The sequence below is a fragment of the Mastigoproctus giganteus genome, chromosome 1 (assembly GCF_048544385.1).
Source record: "Mastigoproctus giganteus isolate SK-2022 chromosome 1, ASM4854438v1, whole genome shotgun sequence".
In the NCBI taxonomy this organism is placed as follows: domain Eukaryota; kingdom Metazoa; phylum Arthropoda; class Arachnida; order Uropygi; family Thelyphonidae; genus Mastigoproctus; species Mastigoproctus giganteus.
Window position 1 is genome coordinate 65471084 of NC_143575.1, and position 24101 is coordinate 65495184.

Here is a 24101-nt window from a genome sequence, read left to right on the forward strand (position 1 = left end):
AATCAACTGATAACTCAGATTGTGTCAGAAAAAGTACATGGGGTTTAGCAGACTGTAAGTAGAAATGGATATTAATTAGATTAGAACTGAGACCACATATATTTGTTAATTGAACTATGTCAGAGCAGTTTACAGTAAATCATGAGCTGGATATCATCATTCTTCTCTTTCTTGTGATTCCCTTGTTTTCTCTCTCTCTCTCTCTCTCTCTCTCTCTCTCTCAGGGTAATTCAGAATTTTTTTTTTTTTTTTTTTTTGGCTGGTGCAGCATAAGCCTCAGGCTTCCTTGCACCATATGGCTAATAATAATATGATGATTTATCATATTTAGTAGCCATGGACTTGAACAATTTCCTCAAAGAGTGTGTGCTAGTGCACTCTCATTCCTGACCACTTAGATACAATTAGCTAACTAGGTAATATTCCATTTTAAGTTAGTATGTTTTTGGCATAATTTAAATTTTGATGTGAATCAATGGGACCATATGTTTTCCTTTTATTATTTTTACTTGTAGAGTCTTGGCATCTTTAAATCTTCCGGCTGCTTTAGAAGATACCACTGGAAACACTTTACCTCAGTCACTTAGAGAAAAGGCATACTCTGTCGGGGAGAAAGGTGGAATTGCTGCCATTCAAAAACTCTTTGATGATCTACCAGAACTTCTTAAAAGAAATAATGAAATTTTAGATGAGGTAAGTTTACTATATACAGCCACTCCTCGACTTACCGTAAGGGTTCGCATTCTATGGAACTCTGCATAAGTCAGAATTTCCCCCATGCTTGTGAAGCACTCAACTGTGCTCGCTGAATTCATTGAATCAAAAAACAAGTGTTCAGTGAACATGTAAATAGAATTATTAATTGTATTTATTAAATTTATCTCGTGCAGGAAAAATTACAAAAGTGTGCAATTTAAAAAAATTTCAAAATTATAAAATTACAAAAAAAGAGAGGAGACAAGCATAACATCAGTAAGTCTTACCTCTCAAGCATCGTTGCCAGAATTGGCATCTTCAGCTAAGTACACCGCTGCAGCGGTTGAGGGCTGTGGAGATTTAGATAGGGTCGGCCGCTCAAACTTACAAAAGAACATATTAATGGATGACTGAACGGTGGCTTTTTTCTTTTCATCATAGATTTCTTTGTAGCAAGCAAGCATATCATTCACCCCTCTGGTAACTTTTAAGAATCATTTGCTGTCATGATCCATTTTCTCAAACCTCTCCATTGCCGATGCAATTTCACGAAATGCCATTGCCATCTCTCTGGTGAAAGCATCTCGGCTCCTCATTTGGTTCATCTTGAGCTTAGCGTTTTCTTCTTCCTCTAACTCCTCCACGTCTTTGGCATCAACCTCCAACTGAAGTAGCTCTGCAACCTTTACAGTCTTATCTGTAACCTCTTCATGTGATTTGTCTTTTTCAGATCCATCGAAGCCTTTTACGTGCTGTGCCGTTGGAATATTTTCTTCCATGCGCCATCTAAACAACTTTTAGTAATTTCTGCCCAGGCCGTATTAATGTTTAAGAAGATAAATACTGTAAGATTTTCAAAAATCTCTTAGTGTAAAATTTTTCTCACTGTCTGCTGCAGACAATGCCTGAGCAAGTGTTCGTAAATAATATGCTTTTAAATTCTAAATACATGGGGTCCTCAGTATCTGAGTATTCATTATCCAGGTCCCCGCAGTTACAAGGATTTGAAAATTAAAGAATTTTCAATGACTGTAAAGCTTTTTCCCTTGAGAAAATTAATCAATTTTTATTTGTGAGAACAATCTTCTTCATGATTGTGCAACAAATGTTAAGCTCAAAGTGTTAAAGACATAACTAAATTCTGTGACACAATTTATCTGAAAAAATACAACAAAAAAAACAAAAAAAAAACACAAACTCTGGATTCATTCATTCTTTATTCATACAACTGAAAAATAGTGTTAACTTCAATAAACTGTACTTAACCTTACATTGTGTAGCATATTATAATAAAAAACGTCTAATAAAATAATTTTCTCATTTTTCAGTTCCTTCATCCATTTTTTACTATGTGAAAGTATATAATAAACATTACCATATATACTCGTCCTTTACAGTGGGTTACCCATGTATTGCACTATTTTGAATAAGTAAATGCTTCACTTGCAATACCAGGGTACCTGCCCATCCATCGATGAAAAGCCAACTAGCTTTTAAATGGTGCTGACTGGGTGGTGGCACCCGCTGAGAATATGTAACAATAGTCTTCTCTGTTAGTGAAGCGTTACTTATTCGAGGTAGTGCAATACATGGGAAACTCATTGTGAAGGATGAACACAATATGAGATACAGATTAAATGATGCTTTCCACACTACACTCAGTTTTTCTTTAAGAGTTATCTGTGGTGTATCTACACCAGTATTATATAGATATAGTCTTAAAATATTATGCCTAGCTGCATTTAGTTTTATTTAAATAATAAACATTGCGAAAATTGGTCCCCGTTTGAAGTGGAATTTTCTGGAACCAATTATCCTTGGATAATGAGGATCCCCTGTAACACCCTGATCCATAGGTTGGATGAGTGAAGTCTTGTTTGGCGGTAGAAATATGACTCTCACATTCGAATTGAAATCATCCAGATGCGTAGGATGTCCAGGAGCATTATCTAATAGAAGCAAAATCTTGAAAGGAATGTCGTCTTTACAATATTTTTCAACCTCGGGAATGAAGCAGCATTTAAACCAATCCTCAAAGAGAGAGAGAGAGAGAGAGAGAGAGAGAGAGAGAGAGAGAGAGAGAGAGATTGTTATCCATGCTCTCTGGTTCGATCAGAAATGTATGGGTAGGGTGGCTTTATTAATACCCTTAAATGCACGAGGATTTCCAGAATGGTTCACAAGCAGTGGTTTTAATCTGTAATCTCCCGCTGCATTAGCCCCAAGCAAGAGCGTGGCCTTATCTTTTGAACCCTTTAAACCTGGCATTGTGTTTTCCTCTTTGGCAATGTATGTTTGATCCAGCATTTTTTTCCAATACATAGCAGCCTTGTCAACATTAAAAATTTTTTGCATTGAATTAGGCTCCTTCATCAAAAAGTTTTTCCAACACATCACAAATTTCTCTGCAGCTGCAGAATCAGCACTGGCAACTTCACCGCTTACTTTAACCTTGTGGAAACCAACACAATGCTTGACCATATTGAACCACCCTTGCTTGCCACGAAGTTGGCTTGGGGTTTGTTCTACTTATCCTTAATACCTTCATAAATACTCGTTGCTTTTGCTTGAATGGTCATTAGACTCGGGGGCACTCGCTTCTGAATCTGATTTTCCATCCATATTATTAATAGCTGTTCCACCTTCGATATAGCACCTGAACGCTGTTTTATGATCACTGTTGATATTAAATGCATTAATCCTTTAATGTGTTTTTTTATACGCACACTGTCCCTTAAAATAATATTCACTGTTGAAGCAACGAGGCCTCATTCCGTGTAATAGATGACAAACTTTGTCCTGTCCCGCTTCACACGTCTTAATTAATCATTTTCATTTCTAAATCAGGTTTTTTCGTTTCCTAGCACTGCCTGCACTTTCCATTGGTCCCTTTACCATTGCAATAAGTAAGTAGGAAAGAAGAGAAGTTAGTGAAAATTTGTTTTTTATAGGATTGAAGATTTCAGTGAAGGGGAACACATTTCACCATAACATAAAAACCCACACGATTGCAGTTATCGGTATTATCACAAATGCAATGAGATAGAGTTTACTATTTAATATGTATAGTATAGTTATATGTATAATACTAAAAGAAAAGCCCAATAAACCAGAAAGTGCAAATTGTTTTTGTTTTATGGTAGTAACCTCCAGAAATGTGTTTTAGAAAAATATCAAAAAGGCATTCAAAATCGATTCATATAATGGAACATATGATAACAATGAAAGGGTAGTGCAATTTTCATTATAAATATGACCTTTTAGAGCAATAAATAGCTTAATAATATAGCGAAAATTTCAACTTCCAAGGACTTTGAACGAATTAAAAAAAAACTGTTATTTGGTTCACATTATATTTTCACAATACCTCCATTTATTCCTACAGATGCAAAATACGTTTCCGTATTTTTTTGAATGCACATGTGGCAAAAGCTCCCCTCAGGCAGTCAGTGGCAACATGCAACAGTGCTCAGTATTCTTAATTCCATCCTGCCGTGATAGCTTTCAAACTTTCACAATTTACAATTTATTTCACAATATTTCACAATATATACAACATTTCACAATTTATTTTTACCCCTTTAAATAAGATTGAAAATATATTGGCTAGAAATCACTGCCAACAACATATGTTCTGTTTGGCAGCATGTTTCACCCCATTTGGCAAATGATTTCACTGGTTTTAAATCGCAAGTTCAGGCACATCTCAAGGACATTGTGAAGATCAGAAAAGACTTGGGATTTGAAACTTTGGACTCTGCCAATGTATGTGACTGCACTGAATCACATGGAAATGACTTAGATGATGCAACTCTCCTTGAAATTGATGAGCAAACTGCAGATGACAAAGAGGAAAACAATTCTGAAGTGGATAACGCTAAAGTGGCACCAAAAGAATTTTAGAAAAATTGGAGGTTTTTCAAGGGGGTTGACATGGCCTGTGAGGCGATTATGAATGGAGATCCGAATGTTGAATGTAGTGTCAAAATAAGGCAAAATTTACAAGATGGAATTTGATGCTACAAAGACCTGTACTCTGGGAAAAAGAAGAGATGACTTCATTACTGAAATATCAAAATAAACAAAGCTCTTTTCGCATCTTTCATGATGTTACCATTTCGTTAATAAAATTTTTGCAATATTTTTTATTTCAAATCCTTTTGATTGTGCTATCAAGCACAAATTGTTTATGCTATTTGTGCATAATCATAAAAATTTGTTTATAGACTGCTTCTCTGGTACACATTCAATTAAAACCCATTATAATTATACCTCAGTTAGCACGGTTTCACATAACACGGAACAGTTTCGGTACCAGTTATCAGTACAATGCAAGGTATTGCTGTAAATATAGTTCCAAAAGTCATCATGAATATCACATGTAGTTGAAGCTTAGTTTTTGTAATAATTTCAGAGCAATGCTCAGAATCGCACAAAAGCTATGCCATTTGTGCAGTTCAGAAGTATGACAAAACTGGTGGGATGTTGCTCACCTACAAGTGGATCATCAAAACACCTGTACCGAAAGTAGTCAAGAAACTGGGAGATAATAGTTCCACCTTACACAGGAGATCTAGTTTTCCAGACTGGGGCAATGAAATTAATTTAGACTTAACTCGCTTACACAATGGCATTGTTCCCTTGAGAGTAATCCTCTCCAGGGTTTGCACATAAATCCCACTGTTTGAAGCATCTCTGGAACTCCTGTTTTGTGATGCTGTCCAACATTTTCTTCAGTTCATCTCGAGTCTTCATGATGGCTTCAAATCTTCATCTTCTTAATTGGATTTTCATTTGGGGGAACAGGAAAAAGGACAGGGAGCCAAATCAAGCATAGGGAATGTGTGGGATTATCACTATTTTGTTCTTGGCTAAAAACTGCTGAACTGACAAAGCTGTTTCTGTGTAGTGGTGCAGAAGCCATTCCTGAGTGCTGCACCACTTGTCTGGATGTTTTCTCCTGACATCCTACCTCAAATGCCTTAGGACCTCCATGTAGAAATAGTGATTTACAATTTGGCCTGGAAGAAGGCACTCCTAATGAACAATTCCCTCATTGTCAAAGAAAACAGTTAACATGCTCGACATTTGATCTGACCTACCTTTCCTCTCTTGGATTTGGAGATAATTGACTTTTCTACTGGAAGGACTGTTGCTTTGTTTATGGGTCATAACTATAAACAACCCTTTCAGCCCCTGTTATGAACTTGGAAATTAAGTTTATATCCTTTCCTGCTTGTGCTTGCAGAATCGTGCACACAAAAAGCTGGTTCTCTTTGTCACTCAGAAAACAGGGGTGCAAACTTTGCAGAAATCTGTCTCGTTTAAATTTTCAGTTAAAATGCACTGGCATATGCTGTACAATAGGCCTACAATGTCCCAAATATTGTTAATCATATGCTGTATGTCGTTGGGAATGACTTTATATACTTTTTCAACATTTAATCAGTACAACCTGTGTGCTCATATTGGTCAACTAAAGATTAGTCACCTTGGAAAAGCCAGTACCATTGAAAAGTTTTTGTTATATCCAATACTTGTTTAAGTGTTTTCCCAAGTTTGACAAAACTTGATGCAAATTTGCTGTTCCTTAACTCCCACCATCTTACTTGGCTACAAAAAAATCACAAGATACACTCAGCAGAAACTCACTTAAATACCAATTACACAAAAGTATAACCCCCATTGGCATGAAGCTCTCCACACCAACTCACAATGAATTTGTTCAGTGGTATCTAACAGTGCACTGCTATACAACATGTGGTTAGTGTTCCATGTGGCCAGTGCAGGAACGTTTTGGCTTGCACTTCATATTCTGTGAATATATATTGCTAAATTTTACAAGAGTTAAACAATAATGAAAATTTAGCTTACAGCTAATGAGAATGTCGATTGAACTTTCATTTGTTTAATATCAGTGGAAAAACTGAAATGGAAATTGGTTTTATTTGCTTTTGAGACCAGTAATATTATAATTAGTGGCACATGATGCAAGAAAGTAAGCTTATAAAGCATTAGCCAAAAAAAAAATCTTCCACATCACCTGTCCACCCAATCCAATAAATTGTCTAGTTCTTCCTTGAATTTATTCAAACTGCCCTCTTCCATAACACCAATGGAAGTTTGTTCCAAGAAACAACCACCCTTGATTTGGTCCTTGAGGTTGTCACAGACATTCTCTCAGATATGCCAGACAAGCTGTTCTTGCTACCTGGGAGTCTAAAACGCTGATGGAACTGATATTAGGGTGACACTCAAGTCAAGTGGACCTAATTTCGGCGAAGTCCGGATGGTCTATGACGGCCAAATCCTCTGCTTGCACCTTCACGATGGTGGGACTGTTAGTAATCCTGGGTATAACCTTCATGCACAAGTACATGGTGGGTGACCACCCAGGTGTGAACCAACGTAAGCAGGGGTCGAGGTGTGGCGCCCACACCACATGGTGGAACGCCGCCCCTCTATGTTACCAGGCAGTACTAGGTGGTAGATGACTCTCATCAACCGGTGAAATACCACCACTTTGCTTATTGGAGGCTTGAAGTGGTGGAACCCATGTTTAGTCTCTAGAGCTAAGTTCCGGCCAACCCTTCCCTATCTCTTCCATCATGCAGTATGATTGATGATTTTTGAGGTTATGATGAACGTCGTGGCGAGATCCAATATTCCTTACATTTCGAGGGTACAGCTCTAAAACGGTGTTCGCAGGCCGGCCACTAGATAGTACACCGGACCAAACCTATTGGTAACTCTCTAGGAGGCTTCCGGATCAGCTAGTGTATAATCTTGCTACCTCTACTCTGATAGATAGTGACTGGAGGGAGTCCGAGTAGTGTGTATGCGGGGAGCATTGTCGAGGCCACATTATGTCAAGGATCTGGGTATATTCTTACCACGTGTACGCCATATCCAAAAATTTCATTACTTCATACAGCATGTCCCACCCACTTTTTCTTACTATTGAATACACCATGAATTGTCAAAATAATAGAGCAAGCTTATCTGCGAAAAGATCTAAACCTCCCAAGGACTTATTAATTCATTTCACAAATATACGTGGTCTCAATTCCAATCTCAACAATGTCCATTTCCACTTGCAGTCTTCCAAACCCCATGTACTTTTTCTGACTGAATCTCAGTTATCAGTTGATTCAACTACTGCTCATCTCAGATGTTCAAATTATTTGCTGTATGATTCCTTTCGCCTCAAAGGTGGTACTTGTGCATATGTCCGTTCTGATATTCCCTGTCAGAGACTTGGCAATTTGGAATCTCCTCTCTTTGATCTTCTCTGGCTTAAAATCTCTCTACCTCATTGTGTAAAATTAATCTGTTGTCTCTACCGTTCTCCCAACTCCACTAATCACTTGGAGCTCTTTGACTTCCTCTCTTTGCAACTTGAATTTCTCCAGTCCAACTTTCCTACCAGTGAGGTAATTTTCCTTGGTGATTTTAACGTTCACAACTCCAGCTGGCTTCAATTTTCTAGTCACACCGACCCAGCAGGTCGAGATGCTGAGGCTTTTGCAATTACTAATGACCTAGCACAGATTGTTCATTTACCTACAAGAATACCGGACAATCCTAATCATACAGCCAATACGCTTGATCTTTTTCTCACAAACAACCCTTCTAAGTACAAGGTTGAAGTGAGAGGTCCTTTAGGCACTTCAGATCACAACTTGGTGATTGTCTCTTCTCCAATGGAACCTTTATCTCATGGCTATTCCCAACCTCGTATTGTTTGGCATTACAAGAATGAAAAATGGGATGACCTGCGAGACTTCTTTTCCTTGGTCTGATTACTGTTTCAAAGCTTCTGATGTCAACGTTTGCTCAGATCGTGTCAGTGAAATTATTCTTGCAGGAATGGAATCCTTTATCTCACACTCCACTTTAAAATCTCGTCCTGTATCTAAACCTTGGTTTTCCAATAAATGTGCTAAGGCTCTCCAAGAGAAGAATGTTGCATATCGTAATTGGCTTGTTTCTAATTCTTCAGTTTCATTTTCTGCCTACACCAAAGCTCGCAACAATTGTAAAGCAGTTATTAATCAGTCCAAAGTAGAGTTTGAACAGGCTAAGAGTAGAAAACTTGCTTCTTGCCCTAATGGTAGCCGAGCATTCTGGTCTCTTGCCAAAGCTATTGGCCGCAACTTTTGCCCATCTCTGCTCCCACCTCTGTCCAAACCAGATGGTTCTGTTGTCACTTCAGCCAAGGATAAAGCTGACCTGCTAGCATCCCATTTTTCTTCGAGCTTGTGTATTAATGATCTTGGTAAAACACCTCCCACCATTCCTAACACGCTCCATTCAATGCCTCCTGTGGTCTTCCGTCAAAAGGATATCAGAAGGATTTTGATGAATCTTGATGCTAAGAAAGCTCCAGGTCCTGATGGTATTTCTCCACTTGTTCTCGAAACCTGTACTCCTGAACTTACTCCTATTCTTTGCCGCCTTTTTTCACTTTTTATTCCAAAGGTGTTTTTCCTTCTGCATGGAAATTTGCTCATATTCAGCCAGTTCCTAAAAAGGGTGACAAATCCCTCCCATCCAATTATTGTCCCATTGCAATCACTTCTACTCTTTCTAAAGTAATGGAGAAATCAATTAACCGCCAACTCTTAAACTACCTAGAAATGTTCCGTCTGATCAACGATCGCCAGTATGGATTCCGTCAGTGTCGATCCACTGGTGATATTCTGGCTTATGTTACCCATTTATGGACTAATTCAGTGGAAAGGTTCGGTGAAACACAAGTAGTTGCTCTTGACATCTCAAAGGCTTTTGATCGTGTTTGGCATAAAGGTCTTCTAAACAAGCTTCCATCTTATGGTTTGCCAACTGTTTTTAGTAATTGGTTATCCAGTTTTCTCTCTGATCACTTACTGAGGGTGATGGTAGATGGCTCTCTGTCTTCTAACTTCTCCACAAATGCCGGTGTCCCCCAAGGTTCAGTTCCTTCCCCCACTCTTATCCTCTTGTATATTAATGACTTTCTTCCATTGACTGGAAATCCTATCCATAGTTTTGCCGATGATAGCACATTGCATACCACGTTCCATTTTGAGAAACCCTGTCCTGCTCAATCAGCTTCAACTTCTCGAAAATCTGCTACCAATTCCTTAAATGCCGATCTTCAAGTAATTCTCCAGTGGGGCAAAGACAACTTAGTTGATTTCAACCCTTCTAAAACTGAGTCTTGTCTTATATCTCGCAAAAAGGATTATTCTGCTCCTATACTTATCTTTAGTGACACTCCGATTTCTAGGCAAAATGATATATCTCTTTTGGGGATTACACTGACTTCTAATCTCTCTTGGCACAAGCACATTACAAATATTGCTTCCTCTGCATCTTAAAAACTTGGTTTTCTCTTTCGCTCTCGGCGTTACTTTTCTTCCAAACAGCTGCTCACTCTGTATAAATCGCAAATCTGCCCTACCATGGAATATTGTTCCCACATCTGGGGTGTTCCCCCCAAAACCTCTCTCAGGCTTCTTGATTCCATTCAGAAGAGGGCAGTTAGGTTAATTAATGATTCATCTCTAACAGAGTCTCTCCACTCGCTTTCTCATAGACGCACTGTTTCTGCTGCATGCCTCTTTTACAGATACTTCCATGGGCACTGTTCTTCTGAATTGGCTTCTATAATTCCTGCTCTCTCTTTCAAAACAGTCTGAACACGTGCCGCCACCAGCCAACATCCATTTACTGTCCAACTTCAAACCCACAGAACCAACTTTTCATCTTCCTCATTTATTCATTCAACTGCCGTTTTCTGGAACAACCTTCCTTCATACGTATTTCCTGAAAATTACAATCTACAGAAGTTCAAGTCCAATATCAACAAATATCTTCTTTTGTCTTCTCATCCTCCAACCCAAGCACAGTACTAAGTACTTTAGGTTCTAATACCTCTCGTGTTTGGGGTTCTCATAAAAAAAAAAAAAAAAAAAACACCCTGGCTGAAAGCAAACCCTGCACTTCTGTCCTGCAACCATCCTTCCTCAATTTGAATTCCTGGTCCCTCGTGCAGCATGAACAAGAGGAAAATGCCATCAGCATTGAGCTTGCTCAATCCATTCAAAGCCTTAAACACCTCAGTGAGAGCACCTCACAGGTGCCTGGTCTCCAGATGCTGCAGTTTGCAGACTGAATCTTTCTTGGCATGACCACTCCTTTTTTTTCCTTTCACCAAACTTGTGCTCTTCTCTGCACCCATTCCAGCAGAACAACATCCTTCCTAAAATGAGGCCACCAGAGCTATATACAGTACTCAAGATGTGGCCTAACTATTACATTATACAATAGGATAATCGCTTCTTTGTCCTAGCAGAGTTCCTGTATATTATAGACAAAACTCCATGAGCTGTCCTGGCAGCCTCCCTGCATTGCTCAGAGAGCTTCATATCTGACAGTACCATTACCCCAAGGTCTTTTTCATTTTCTACTGCCCTGAAGGTAGTACCACACAATTGGTACATTAATCTCGGATTACCGATACCCATATGTAGTACCTTTCATTTATCAATGTTAAACTTTAATTTCCATTTTTCAGCCCATCTGCCTAATTTCTTTAGATCTGTCATTAATCACCCTTCTAACCTTTGTATCATCTGCAAACTTAGACATTAAGCATGATACACCTTCAGCAATATCATTAGTGGTGAATATAGAAAAAACAGTGGGCTCAGCACTGAACCCTGGGGGAATCCACTAATAACATTAGTCCATGAAGAGCAGTGTCCATTAATAGCCACTCTGCAATGTGCACCTTTATCCACAGCAATAACTTACCCATAATGCTACACTGCTCCAATTTATACTGCAGTCTGATGTGCAGTATCAAAAACTGATCTAGATGTCTCCTAGAGTTACCAAAATAGGTTCGGCGTGGTGGACTATCTAGTGGCCACCCTGAGAACACCGTTTTAGAGCTGTACCCTCAAAATGTAAGGAAGATTGGATCTCACCATGAAGCCCATCATAACCTCGATGCTACACCTTGACCTCTGCTTCACACTGAAGGTATTCACCTCTAGTATACTAGGTGCTGTTGTGTGTCGACCTGGCTAGCCAGGTGGGTAAAGTGCCTGCCTGGCAACCCAAAGGTTGTGGGTTCGAATCCTGCCTCGGGCTTGGATCAGAGTAAAATGCAAAAACTTTGGGAGGTGCATTATGGCCACAGAAGCCGATGTGCCAAGAACTAACAAAAAAAAAAAAAAAAAAAAAAAAAAACTAGGTGCTGTATTTCAGGACTTGCACACTGGGGTTATACCCAGGGTTACTAACAGTCCAACATGAAGGTGAAAACAGAGGATTTGGTTGCCACAGAACAACCAGACTTCGCCAAAATTTGGTACACTTGACTAGTTTCGCCTGAATGTCACTTCCATCAGTGTGTTTTAGGCTCCCAGATAGCTAGGCAAACTTGTCATACCTGTGAGAATGTCTGTGATGGCCTTAAGGACCAGTTTTAAGTTAAGCTAACAACTCTAATTACTCATATCACCTTTTGATTCCCCTTTGTGAATTGGAGATATATCACCAGTCCATCAGTATGAAACCATCTTTGGATTCAGGGACTTCCCCTGAATCCAAAGATGGTTTCATACTGGTGACCAGTGGTGAGCTATAGTGGGCTCACATGGGCTCGTGAAAGCCCATTGTTAATTTTTTTGAAAATTTGCGAGCCCATTGTTGAAACGATCATTTATGTTACAAATTAAATCGTGAATTCAATTATTGAGTATCCAGAGCCGGGAACTAGGGTGTGGCAAGAGGTATCCCCCTGCAACATTTTAAGGGCGCATTCGACCAGTTATGTATTTTAAAATTGCTTCGTTTTTGATTTAATTACAGAAGAAACTCTGTTTAACGAACTTCTTTATAGCAAATTTATTTTTCAATTCCTCTTGGTAATTACGTGTTTAAAATAGTTTCCGTAGAACGGAGGAAATTTCCATATAACAAACGGATTATGAGAGACTTAACTTTGTACGCACTGTTCCCACCTCTGACCTTTAGGCAATTAGAATTAAGGTAAAAGGGATATTGTTGCACAATGCCAGTGGTGCCCCTAAAACCAATGCAGCTACCTGCCCCACATACTGAGAATTCCCGCTAGAATATGCTTTACATAGCCTCTGGTCAACCTGTTGTAGTTCGCCTTTATTCCGGCAAGCAGTTATCTGTTTTTCGGAGAAGTGAATGAACCACACCTTCCGGTAAATATTTCCTGTCTAAGTTTACATGGTCACAGTAGCTGAATATCCAAGTAGTTCTGACAGTATTCAAAGAACTAGTGACGGTAGCAATGTCTTGAAGAGGGGGGGGTGCAAATATGAGGGCACCTGAGATATTAAATAAATTTTCTGAAGATGAAATGTTGATAGATTTTGAAACAGCGTAGAGGCCTTTCAAAATAAAAATGTTTCAAAATATAAGGGCATACATAAGTTTTTTTTTTTTTTTTTGGTGACGTTCAAAAAATATTTACTTTTTTTTTTTTTTTCTGGTTCCGCTAAGCGCTGGGAAATTTTATGAATGCTTTGAAGATTTAAACTAATTTAGGGTTACCAGATCTAGAATTCAAAAACTAGGACATTTTTAGTTTTAGAAACGAGGGTATTTTAAAAATTATATTTATTATTAAAAAATTGCGATACTTGTTTATCGTTACTGACAATCATTTTCAGTAAGTTTGGATTATAACGAAAATAATTATAAAATGTTTTACAATCCATTTTCAAATTATAAGTAACCAATAAAATACTGTTTACAGTTATTTGTTTCCATTTTATTTCTGTCACTCCGTTGATTTAACAAAAATACAATCTCTATGTTCCTATTGTGGGCAAAAATAGAAAATGTATATTGAGCAATTTTTAAAAGCTCGGAACATACTTCGGTACTCTTGCATTGATGAAAATATTCAGCTGACAAAGTGTTTTACAATCCATTTTCAAATTATAAGTAACCAATAAAATACTGTTTACAGTTATTTGTTTCAATTTTATTTCTGTCACTCTGTTGATTTAACAAAAATACAATCTATGTTCCTATTGTGGGCAAAAATAAAAAATGTATATTGAGCAATTTTTAAAAGCTCAGAACATACTTTGGTACTCTTGCATTGATTAAAATATTCAGCTGACTTTCTATTGGCTCATAAATTGGTCAAATAATCTACTATCATCGATTTTCAAGTAGACAAATGATGAAGTTTAGTCCACATGTGTAATTTGGAGATAATAAAAAGGTAAAATTTTCTGTTAATATAGTTCACGTAATGCAACCAGTGCATTATTTTTTATTTATTCTGTTGTATTTGTATTTTGTGTTTTTGTATGGGTGGCTTCTAGAACAGATGTTGATCTCCGCCTCATTGCGCTGTTCAGTTTTTAGACTCTGTCAAGGTAAGGCCAGTGTGTGTCATGTAGAGGGCGGGGGGTAGGTGCCGGTTGAACGGTATAATGGAAGAGAGGGTAAGAGAGAAAAAAAATGTATATAAAATAAGTTTTTCATCCCCCATGGGAGAAACTGATAGGACATAAAAATTTTGTCTGTGAGCTTATATGTGTGTTCTTCGTGTAGTGTAGTGTTTTGGCCTTTTGGCTACCAAGAAACAGCGATTACCTGGACAACCGCTTCCAGGTAATCGTCCCTAGCCCTGGGAAGCAAGACCCTCCTTACTATCTGCTAGCCCTTTTTCTTTTCCTCCCTGGGAAACTCTTTTCCCAGGGAGGAAAAGAAAAGTGCAAAAGTGAAGAGGGGGAAGGAGAGGAGGAGGACTTGCCCAGCCCAGGGGAGCCCCAATACAGGATAATTGTTAGAGGGGGGGGAAATATATATATATATAATTAAAAATAATAATTATTAAAATAAATAAAAGAGAGAGAGAGGGGGTTTGCTGGCCAGGCCTGGGGAGCCCCAGCCGAAGGCAGAGCATGAGATTTATTCTGTTGTGTGGACCGAAGGTGCAACGCACAGAACATTTAATGAACATTCATTTTATGATAGATGATTTTTTTAAATTACAAAAAATAGGACACAAGTGTAAAATCCGCGAGGACGCCCTAAAAACCAGGACATGTCGGACGTCTGGTAGCCTTACACTTAAAGGACATAGAGACAGAAGATCGTCATCCAAAGAACGAGCTATAAAATCTTTGTTCTTACAGATAAAAGTTCATGAATGCTTATTAATATTGAAGATATGTCGGCAAATGCGGACACTATCAGTATTGCTCAAAGTCTGCTTGTATAAACAGACTATGCATTTTTATGCAGACTGGCTATATGGAATAAAATTCTTCATAACATTGAAAGTGTAAATAAAGCATTGCAAGCTAAAGCTTTGCGTACAATTAATAATCAGATTGATAAAACATCAAAGAAATAGGGGAAAATGAATTTCAAGTTATTTTTGGATATGTTGTTACCACAGCAGAAAAAAACGGGTATACCAGCTACATTTCCACAAGAAAGAAAGAAAGAAAAAGAAAAATGTCACTTTACAAATTTGCCAATGGTTTCAACTTATCTGCAGAACAAAAAATTTTGTATTGAAATTAAATACGTTTTGGATGTTCTTGTCAGTGACTTCAGCACTAGTTTTGAAAAACTGAATACTATTTCTTCAGAATTTGATTTTCTATTTCGTACGTCACTCGCATTAATTAATATATCTGACTTTGCAGAAGGCTGCTTCCGACCTTGCATTAAAACCCAATAAAGATTTAAATGCGTCAGATATTTCAAGAGAAATTCAAAGTTTTAAAAATCATGTTTTATCAATTCTGCAGGATATGAAATCTGCAACCCCCCTTTAAACTTCTCCGAATCATTCACGAGTATTGTCTAATAAAATGTTATCCAAACAGAAATAGCGTTAGATTTTTCTTACCCTGCCTGTAATAGGTCCTTTATTGTGAAAGGTTCTTTGGTAAACTTAAATGGATTAAAAATCACCTTAGATGAACAACTGGACAAGAATGACTAACCAACATATCAATTATATCTATTGAAAATCACGTTGCACAAAACATAAACTATGATAACGTTGTTGATGATTTTGCTTCGGCAAAAGTGAAAAAAATTCAATTAAAAATATATCTTCATTGCATATTTTTAGTTTATGTTATTATTTTCAAAGTATTCTATATTATATTTTGCAATATTTTGTTTCTATGGTTTTATTCTAAATATATAAATGTAAACTATACGATATCTGTGGGGGGGGGATTTATTTCTTTATAGTTATATGTACATATTTTCTTTGTAGTTTGTATAGGACAGTTTTTTTGTAGAGAAAAACGAGTATTTGTAAGTTTCTTTTTATTTGATATTTTGTTTTATTATATTCATTGTATTATTTTATTAATAAATATGTGCAAATTATAGATCGTTTCAGTAGTAATTTTTATAAATTCATGAAGATTGACGACCTACATATAATGGGGGCGTACTTATTTTTCTTTTGCCACAGGCATAGGATTGCCTAATGAGTGAGTAGATTTGTGAACAGACAACACTGTGAAATGTTACTCAGCATGCTATGTTTCATGTAACCAATCCGAATGGTTGTCTTAAGCCACGTGGTAGGGATAAGTGAGCAATTGAAATAAGCTGATTTGTGTATGAGGGTAGGTAGGTAGGATAGAGAAAGTAATTAGTTGAGTTTCTGTGCCAGCGAGAAGTGTATTTATCAAGTATTTATTAAAATCTATAATTTTAAATCTAATTTTTAGTTTCTTTATAATTTTTAAATAATATAACACTTTTTTAAATTTATTAGCCATGAAAAGACAGTCCAATTTATTAATTTTTTTTGGAAAAGACAAAAAAAATAAATAAATCTGCTTCTACGGATTCTGCCAGTGTAATGGAGAAAATTGATTTTCATAGTAAAGTTATTTCTTCAAATAATTCTAAGAATACAAACATTGATAACGAGGATATTATAAATGATCGATATGTTAGTTATGAAGTGGAACAGCAACTACCCGATTGTTGGAATGAGAAGCAAGCAATTTTTTTTTAAAACTCAGTACAAGTGGCTATACATCCAAAATGGAAAATTAGGTTGTTCTGTTTGTGCTAAGTATAAAAACTTAGGTGTTGAACAAGAAAAATGTTGTCATGGTTCAAAAGAATGGATGGAAATTAAGGTAGAGCCGAATGGAAAGAATAAAAATAGTAGACAGGCATCTTTGCGCAAAAAACTATCTATTCACGATGAGTCAATGGCACATAAAATTCTTAAAAACAAACGAAGAATCGCAAAGGCATGTACTTCCAAATGTCATTGACAAACTGAATGATAAAGAAATTCAAACTACCACCAAATTTTTTAATTCAGTATACAGTCTTGTAAAAAGAAATCAGCCAATGTCTGACTTACTAGCTGAATTGGAATTACAGAGTAAAAATGGCATTGATATAGGAGTTTCGTTGCATTCCAGATTTTTGGGCATTAGAATCGCCGAACATATTTCAAATGAAATAAAAACGGAAATCTTTACAAAAATTATAGAAAAGAATGCCAAAATCTGCATAATAATCGATGAGTCGACAACATTATCCAAACAAAGTGTCTTAATTCTTTACCTGCGTGTTGAACTTGCTGAGCCTTGTATGATTTTTATAGATCTTATTGAATTAGAACAGACAACCGCTGAATGCATACATGCCAGCGTAATTACAGCTTTAAAGAGCTATGGTTTTTCCAAAAATTATTTAAAGGAAAATCTTATTGGATTTTGTTCCGATGGTGCTAATGTAATGTTGGGGAAAAAGTCCGGTGTTTCAACCAGACTTTTACAACAATTCCCAAACATCATTATTTGGCATTGCCTGGCTCATCATTTGAAATTAGCATTTGATGATTCTATAAAAGAAGTGAATCATTTTGAAATATTTCTAGATAAACTGTATGCATTATATCACCAATCTCCAAAAAACCAGCGTGATTTGAGGATGATTGCTAAAGAACTTGATGTGGAAATTATAAAGATCGGTCGTGTGTTTGGGCCACGATGGGCAGCTTGCGGACAGCAATTGCAGTTTGGCAGAATTATCCTGCTTTGTGCAAACATTTTGCATCAGAAGTTAAATATTTGGGATTATTAAACCGACTTAAATCTTGAATTTCTTAAAGATTTAGCATTAATGATCGGCATCCTGCAGGAGCTCTTACCTTTCAGAAGCTTTACAAAGTCGCAGCATCATAATAGTAAAAGCAGATAGTAATGGAGAAAGCAATTAACCACCAACTCTTAAACTACCTAGAAACCTTCCATCTGATCAACGATTGCCAGTATGGATTCCATCAGTGTCGATCCACTGGTGATATTCTGGCTTAAGTTACCCATTTATGGACTAATTCAATGGAAAGGTTCGGTGAAACACAAGTAGTTGCTCTTGATATCTCAAAGGCTTTCAATCATGTTTGGCATAAAGATCTTCTAAACAAGCTTCCATCTTATGGTTTGCCAACTGTTTTTAGTAATTGGTTGTCCAGTTTTCTCTCTGATCGCTCACTGAGGGTGATGGTAGATGGCTCTCTGTCTTCTAACTTCTCCACTAATGCCGGTGTCCCCCAAGGTTCAGTTCTTTCTCCCACTCTTTTCCTCTTGTATATTAATGACCTTCTTCCATTGACTGGAAATCCTATCCATAGTTTTGCCGATGATAGCACATTACATTCCACTTTCCATTTTGAGAAACCTTGCCATGTTCAATCAGCTTCAGCTTCTCGAAAATCTGCTACTAGTTCCTTAAATGCCGATCTTCAGGTAATTCTCCAGTGGGGCAAAGACAACTTAGTTTATTTCAACCCTTCTAAAACTCAGTCTTGTCTTATATCTCACAAAAAAGGATTCTTCTGCTCCTATGCTTATCTTTGGTGACACTCTGATTTCTAGGCAAAATGATATACCTCTTTTGGAAATTACCCTGACTTCTAATCTCTCTTTGCACAAGCACATTACAAATATTGCTTCTTCTGCATCAAAAAAATTTGGTTTTCTCTCAGCATTACTTTTCTTCCAAACAGCTGTTCACTCTGTACAAATCGCAAATTCGCCCTACTGTGGAGTATTGTTCCCACATTTGGGGTTGGTGCCCCCAAAACCGCTCTCAAGCTTCTTGATTCCGTTCAGAAGAGGGCAGTTAGATTAATTAATGATTTGTCTCTAACAGTCTCTCTCTCCACTCGTCTCATAGACGTACTGTTTCTGCTGCATGCCTCTTCTACAGATATTTCCATTGGTGCTGTTCTTCTGAATTGGCTTCTATAATGCCTGCTCTCTCTTTCAAAACAGTCTGAATACGTGCCGCCAACATCCATTTACTGTCTAACTTCAAACTCACAGAACCAATTTTTCATCTTCCTTGTTTATTCATTCAACTGCCGTTTTCTGGAACAACCTTCCTTCATACGTATTTCCTGAAAATTACAGTCTGCAGAAGTTCAAGTTGAATGTCAACAAATATCTTCTTTCATCTTCTCAACCTCCAACCCAAGTACTATAGGTTCTAATACCTCTCGTGTTTGGGATTTACATTTAAAAAAAAAAAAAAAAGATAAATTAATTATTCGAACTATCAATGCTATTGATAATTTGAAAAATTCGGAAGGAACTTATGAAACTAAAATTGAGAGCACATTGAAGTCGAAAGAATTTGAAGGAATCAAAATCGAAAGTAAGAACACATGTAAAAAATTACCTCGTGGCAAATTATTAAACTGCATTGTTTTATCCTTAAAGGATTGGTTATTAATGTAACAGAGCAATTTTAAATTAAAGAAAGAAGACAACGATATCATTGACGATGAGGAATTGAAATAAATTTTAAAACGTATGCTACCCGGAAATGTGGAATATGGAAGAACCTTCCTCTCCTTGGCAAGAGGGTGAAAAACAAATAAGAAATTTAAGTTTTATAATAAAATATGAAATAAAAATTAATGATTTCAGAGATTTTGTTGAAGACAGTTTGTTTAAATTCCAGTGAAATTCCCTTATCAATTAAAAAAGCCAGAAAAATTCTTGAAACCATTGCAATTAGCAATGCTGACGCTGAGCGAGCTTTCAGCGTAATGAATAACATTGTGACAATAAAAAGAACATCTTTGACAATTAAACACGTTGCAGATATGATGACCATAAATCCAAATGGAAAATCATTGCTTCAATTTGATCCAGATCGTTACGTCAAATCGTTCCTCTGTAATCATCGCTCAGCTATTGAGCAAAGCAGAAGATTGGCAACAAATATTAATAGAGAAGTACATTCTATATGGCAGTTTTTGGAACAAATTTTTCTTCTATATTTGTTTAACAATTTTTTTTCAGGTAAGCTGTGATTTTTTTTTGTACCTTTTCTAGAATAGTTTGTGTTTTTTTTTTAATGTAATAATTGTTTTTATATTCTAGAAAGTTTTGTGATTCTTTATGTTATTTGTGTTATGGCAAATATTGTACGTTATTTTTTATTCGCAATATTAAAATTTTATCATAAAAAAAAAAAGTGTGTGTGTGTTTGCATGCATGTTGGAAGTTTGAAACTTCTTTAGAATCTTTTGAAATGTTTACTTTTCGACATGTTGAATTAGAAATTTTTTCCGTCAAAATTTTTTATGAAATACGGTAGAGAATGACTCTTAACGGAAGTGACATCACCCATGGATTCCACCAGAGGTGCTTCCAGGAAGCGCCTCTCGTGGAATCCGCGGATGACGTCACTTCCGTGACCGATCAAATTTACTGGGCAGAAAGTCGGAAAAACTGTGAGCCCATTGTTAAAATATTCACAGCTCACCACTGCTGATGACTAAGGGTTTGCTTACCGCCTTTGCTTCCCCCTTAATATAATTGGACAGGTTACACCCACATTATGCACCTTTTATGTTTGGCTTCAGTGATTTCTCCTACACTTCTCTCTCGGTTATCACAAAATTGTTTAGCTCCCTGTTGGAGTTTCATAATCTTCTGACATTCCATTCCCTAAAAAATTCCTCATGTATGAATCTAGATGCAAGTAATCTATTCAGTTTTTCAACAATCTGATCAGGATCAGATTGTTGGTATTCAGTTATTACTATTCGTGAATATAGGTGAAACGGTGAATGTAGGTTTCTGCATCCACCGTTCCGTTAATAAACTTAATTTGCCCACCCCTTTTCTTGTTTTGCATCCCCAGACCATCTGACCGGCAGGGAACTTTACAGTTAGTGTTATGCAGGCAAGATGGTATGCCTTTGATTTTCGTCTTCTGACATAATGCTTCCCATCTGAGCCATGCAGGTTGAATTTCAATTCATCAGAAAAGAGACTGTCCCATTGCTGTTTTGTCCATGAAACATGCGTTTTAGCCCAAGCAAGTCGCTTCTTCCTCATTTGTTGAGTCAACAAAGGCTTCTTCTTGGGCCATTAGTCATGCAGACCACATTCCAAAAGCTGTCTTTGGATAGTTCGTGCACTTGTTTCAACACCAGAAGCCATCACAAAGTCCAGTTTTAGATCAGGAGCACTAGCATGGCGATTATGAAGGCATTGTCACTCTTACGGCCTGATCCAAGTCTTCTCTTCTCTTTGCATCACCAGTTTCACGCTTTAATTTTAGCACCCGGGATATTGTTGACGGCCTATTTTATCAGTGATAACATGCATAGAAACCCCTTCCTGGGACAGAGCTACAGCTACACTTTTTTTCTTGGTGTCAACTGTGAACATATGGAGCCATTGTTACACCTCCTCAAAACATGGTACTAATGAGTGTGTATATCCTTCCAATACCATATTTACAGAAATGGCTGATGCAGTACCTTGCAATTACTGTGTGATGCAATAGAAGAGTTATCTGACACAATACCTTTGCTTTGCGACAAACAAAATGACTGTAATCAAACAATATCTTATAGGTTTCACTACAGATGTTACTTTTTTAAGGTGATGCAGTTTTTTGTCATCCACTGTATATTAGGAATCAGACTGTTAAATAAGAAGAGAAATGCATGGATTAGGCAGCAAACTCAAATAAAGGACAGTCTTATCAAAACTAAATAACTAAAATGATCTTGGGCGGGACACATAGCTCGAAGACATGATGACAGATGGACTAAGAAAATAACAGAATGGTATCCAAAAGGAGCTAGAAGAAAATCTGGAAACCAATGATGGAGATGGACAGATGAAATTCATGAGTTTGTGGGCAGTAAATGGATGGTCATTGCACTAAACAGAGAACTGGAAAGTTGCTGGAAATACCTTCACCTGCAGTGGATTGAAAATGGCTGATGATGATGACAGTTTACTGTCCTTTGTTACAGCTGTTGAAATTGGTCCTTTCTGCACTGATTTATCAATTATTTTTTTAAATACTATATTCAGTCTTTATCCAGACTTCATAAGTGTTTTATTCTTCATATATTTTCATTTGTTTATCTTTTATTTCCAGTTAAAGAAGTCTGTCTGGTCTTGCAGCCATAACTTGTATAAAGTGTGGAATTTCACAGGTTTCAGACCTTTGTAAATTGTATTGGGAGATAAGTTAAATATCATTAAATTATTTTAATTACAGCTAATTTGGGTCTGTTAGTCAGTGCCTGAACCTCGACATTTACTTGAAATCCAAAGTCTTCTATGCCTCCATGCGTATTTTCACTGTCCTCCCACCATTGTTTCATTTCTTTAGTTCTTACTTTTGCTCTGATATTTCTGCTTGTTCCATCACTCTTCATGTTTTCATTTATTAATACAGTAGACTTTCAGAATAATGGCACCTTCAGGGATTCAAGGTGCTGTTATTTAAATTTTTCCATTATCTAGAAAGTTTTTTTTATTTTGAATATAGTTAATAGAAATAATGAGGCTAAATAAGAAATAGAGAGATTAAAAATGAATTTTATTAACTGCACATAAAAAACATAAACATGTTGGTGATCCAGTGTTATATTCTGCCATTAATACACTCCTACTTACGCCTTATTCTGTTTTCTTTATTATGTCAAGTTTTGTCTGTGTGGGTAGTAGCACAGTGGTATCATCACCATCATCCCCGCACCGGGTGGAAAAGGCCAGGGTTTGAATCCTGTCAATGATGCGAGGAACTTTTATGGATTTTTTTAACTCTGTGACTAAGTTAGTCAGTTTCAGGCATAGATAGCAAGGTTTTTTCCCCCCAGAAACTGGGGGTTTTCTTCCAGCAAAACAGACAAATCAACCAGAGAACATGCAATTTACTGACACAATACACATGGGTATATGAATTGACTTTTCGAGTGACCCTAATGTAATAGTTTAGATTATATCGAGTTTGTCACTAAGCTTTAATGTTGTTCTTCTTTTCTTTTCTATATGAAGTTTATTAACTTTAGGAGCTGTAGTGTGGGGTTTTTAATTTAAAATAAATGTAAAACAGCGGTATAATCCGTGATATCAGTACAGAATTCACTTTCAAAATGGCAAACTTAAACAAATACAGTAATCACGTGATCTGCTGTTTTCTTTTTTCAGTGCTGTTAGCTTGAATGTTTCATTATTTGGGTGCCGTTATTTCACCAGTCTACTGTATTAAGTATTTTAATTGCACTTGAACTGCTGCTGTTTTGTGCTTACTAATGTCACTTGTTGGATTTCTATATTTAATTTGCTTTAAAGTTGTTTTAATCTCTGTTCTTATAGTTTATATATATATATATTTATTTTTTACTATTATTTTTTTAAATTAATTTATTATTTTTTTTTAACCTCATTGTTATTAGGCGGAGCGAATGCTGCAAGAAGAAGAAGAATCTGACAACCAGTTGCGATCCCAGTTTAAAGAAAAGTGGACACGTACGCAGTCTGATAAATTAAATACACCTCTTAAAGCTAATGCACAGAAATATCGTCAAATAATTAACAATGCAGTTGCAGCTGATTCGGTAGTGAGAGAAAAATTTGGTAAACACAGAGATAAAATTGATCTCTTGAGCAGACCAGAGGTATGGGAATTTAAACACATAAGTGGATTGCTTTCGTAGACATATATTACTCGTTGATTAAGTTATCTTCAGTTTTCAATATAAGCATTAAGTATTGCAGTTATTATTTATTAATTTAATTAATTTTTGTGCACTTTTCTCAGAGGGGAATTCATGTTTTCTTCTTTTTTTTTAATTATTTTTTAAAAAATTTTCTTTAGTTTTTTACAGAGGCATATTTTTGAAAAAATTATAATTGAGAGCAGTTAAACTTCTAATTTAAAAGAATCAGCAAGAGTAGGCACCCAGGTATTCAGACTAAGTTAGCATTTAGTTAATTTTACATAATTAATTGCACAAATATGAATTCTTACTTCTATTCAAAGTGTCAACAATCCATCTTAATTTTGATGGCATCTTTGGATGCAGG

General features: G+C 36.6%; 1 protein-coding gene across 1 annotated transcript in view; it reads left to right on the top strand.

The window, feature by feature from the left end:
- ALiX (programmed cell death 6-interacting protein-like protein AliX) overlaps nucleotides 1–24101 on the top strand; it is a 262161-nt gene that overhangs the window by 192457 nt on the left and 45603 nt on the right. The window contains exons 10-11 of the mRNA XM_090373269.1: nucleotides 516–693; nucleotides 23471–23692. Of these exons, the coding sequence (XP_090229395.1) occupies nucleotides 516–693; nucleotides 23471–23692 (400 nt within the window). The remainder of the gene's footprint in view (nucleotides 1–515; nucleotides 694–23470; nucleotides 23693–24101) is intronic.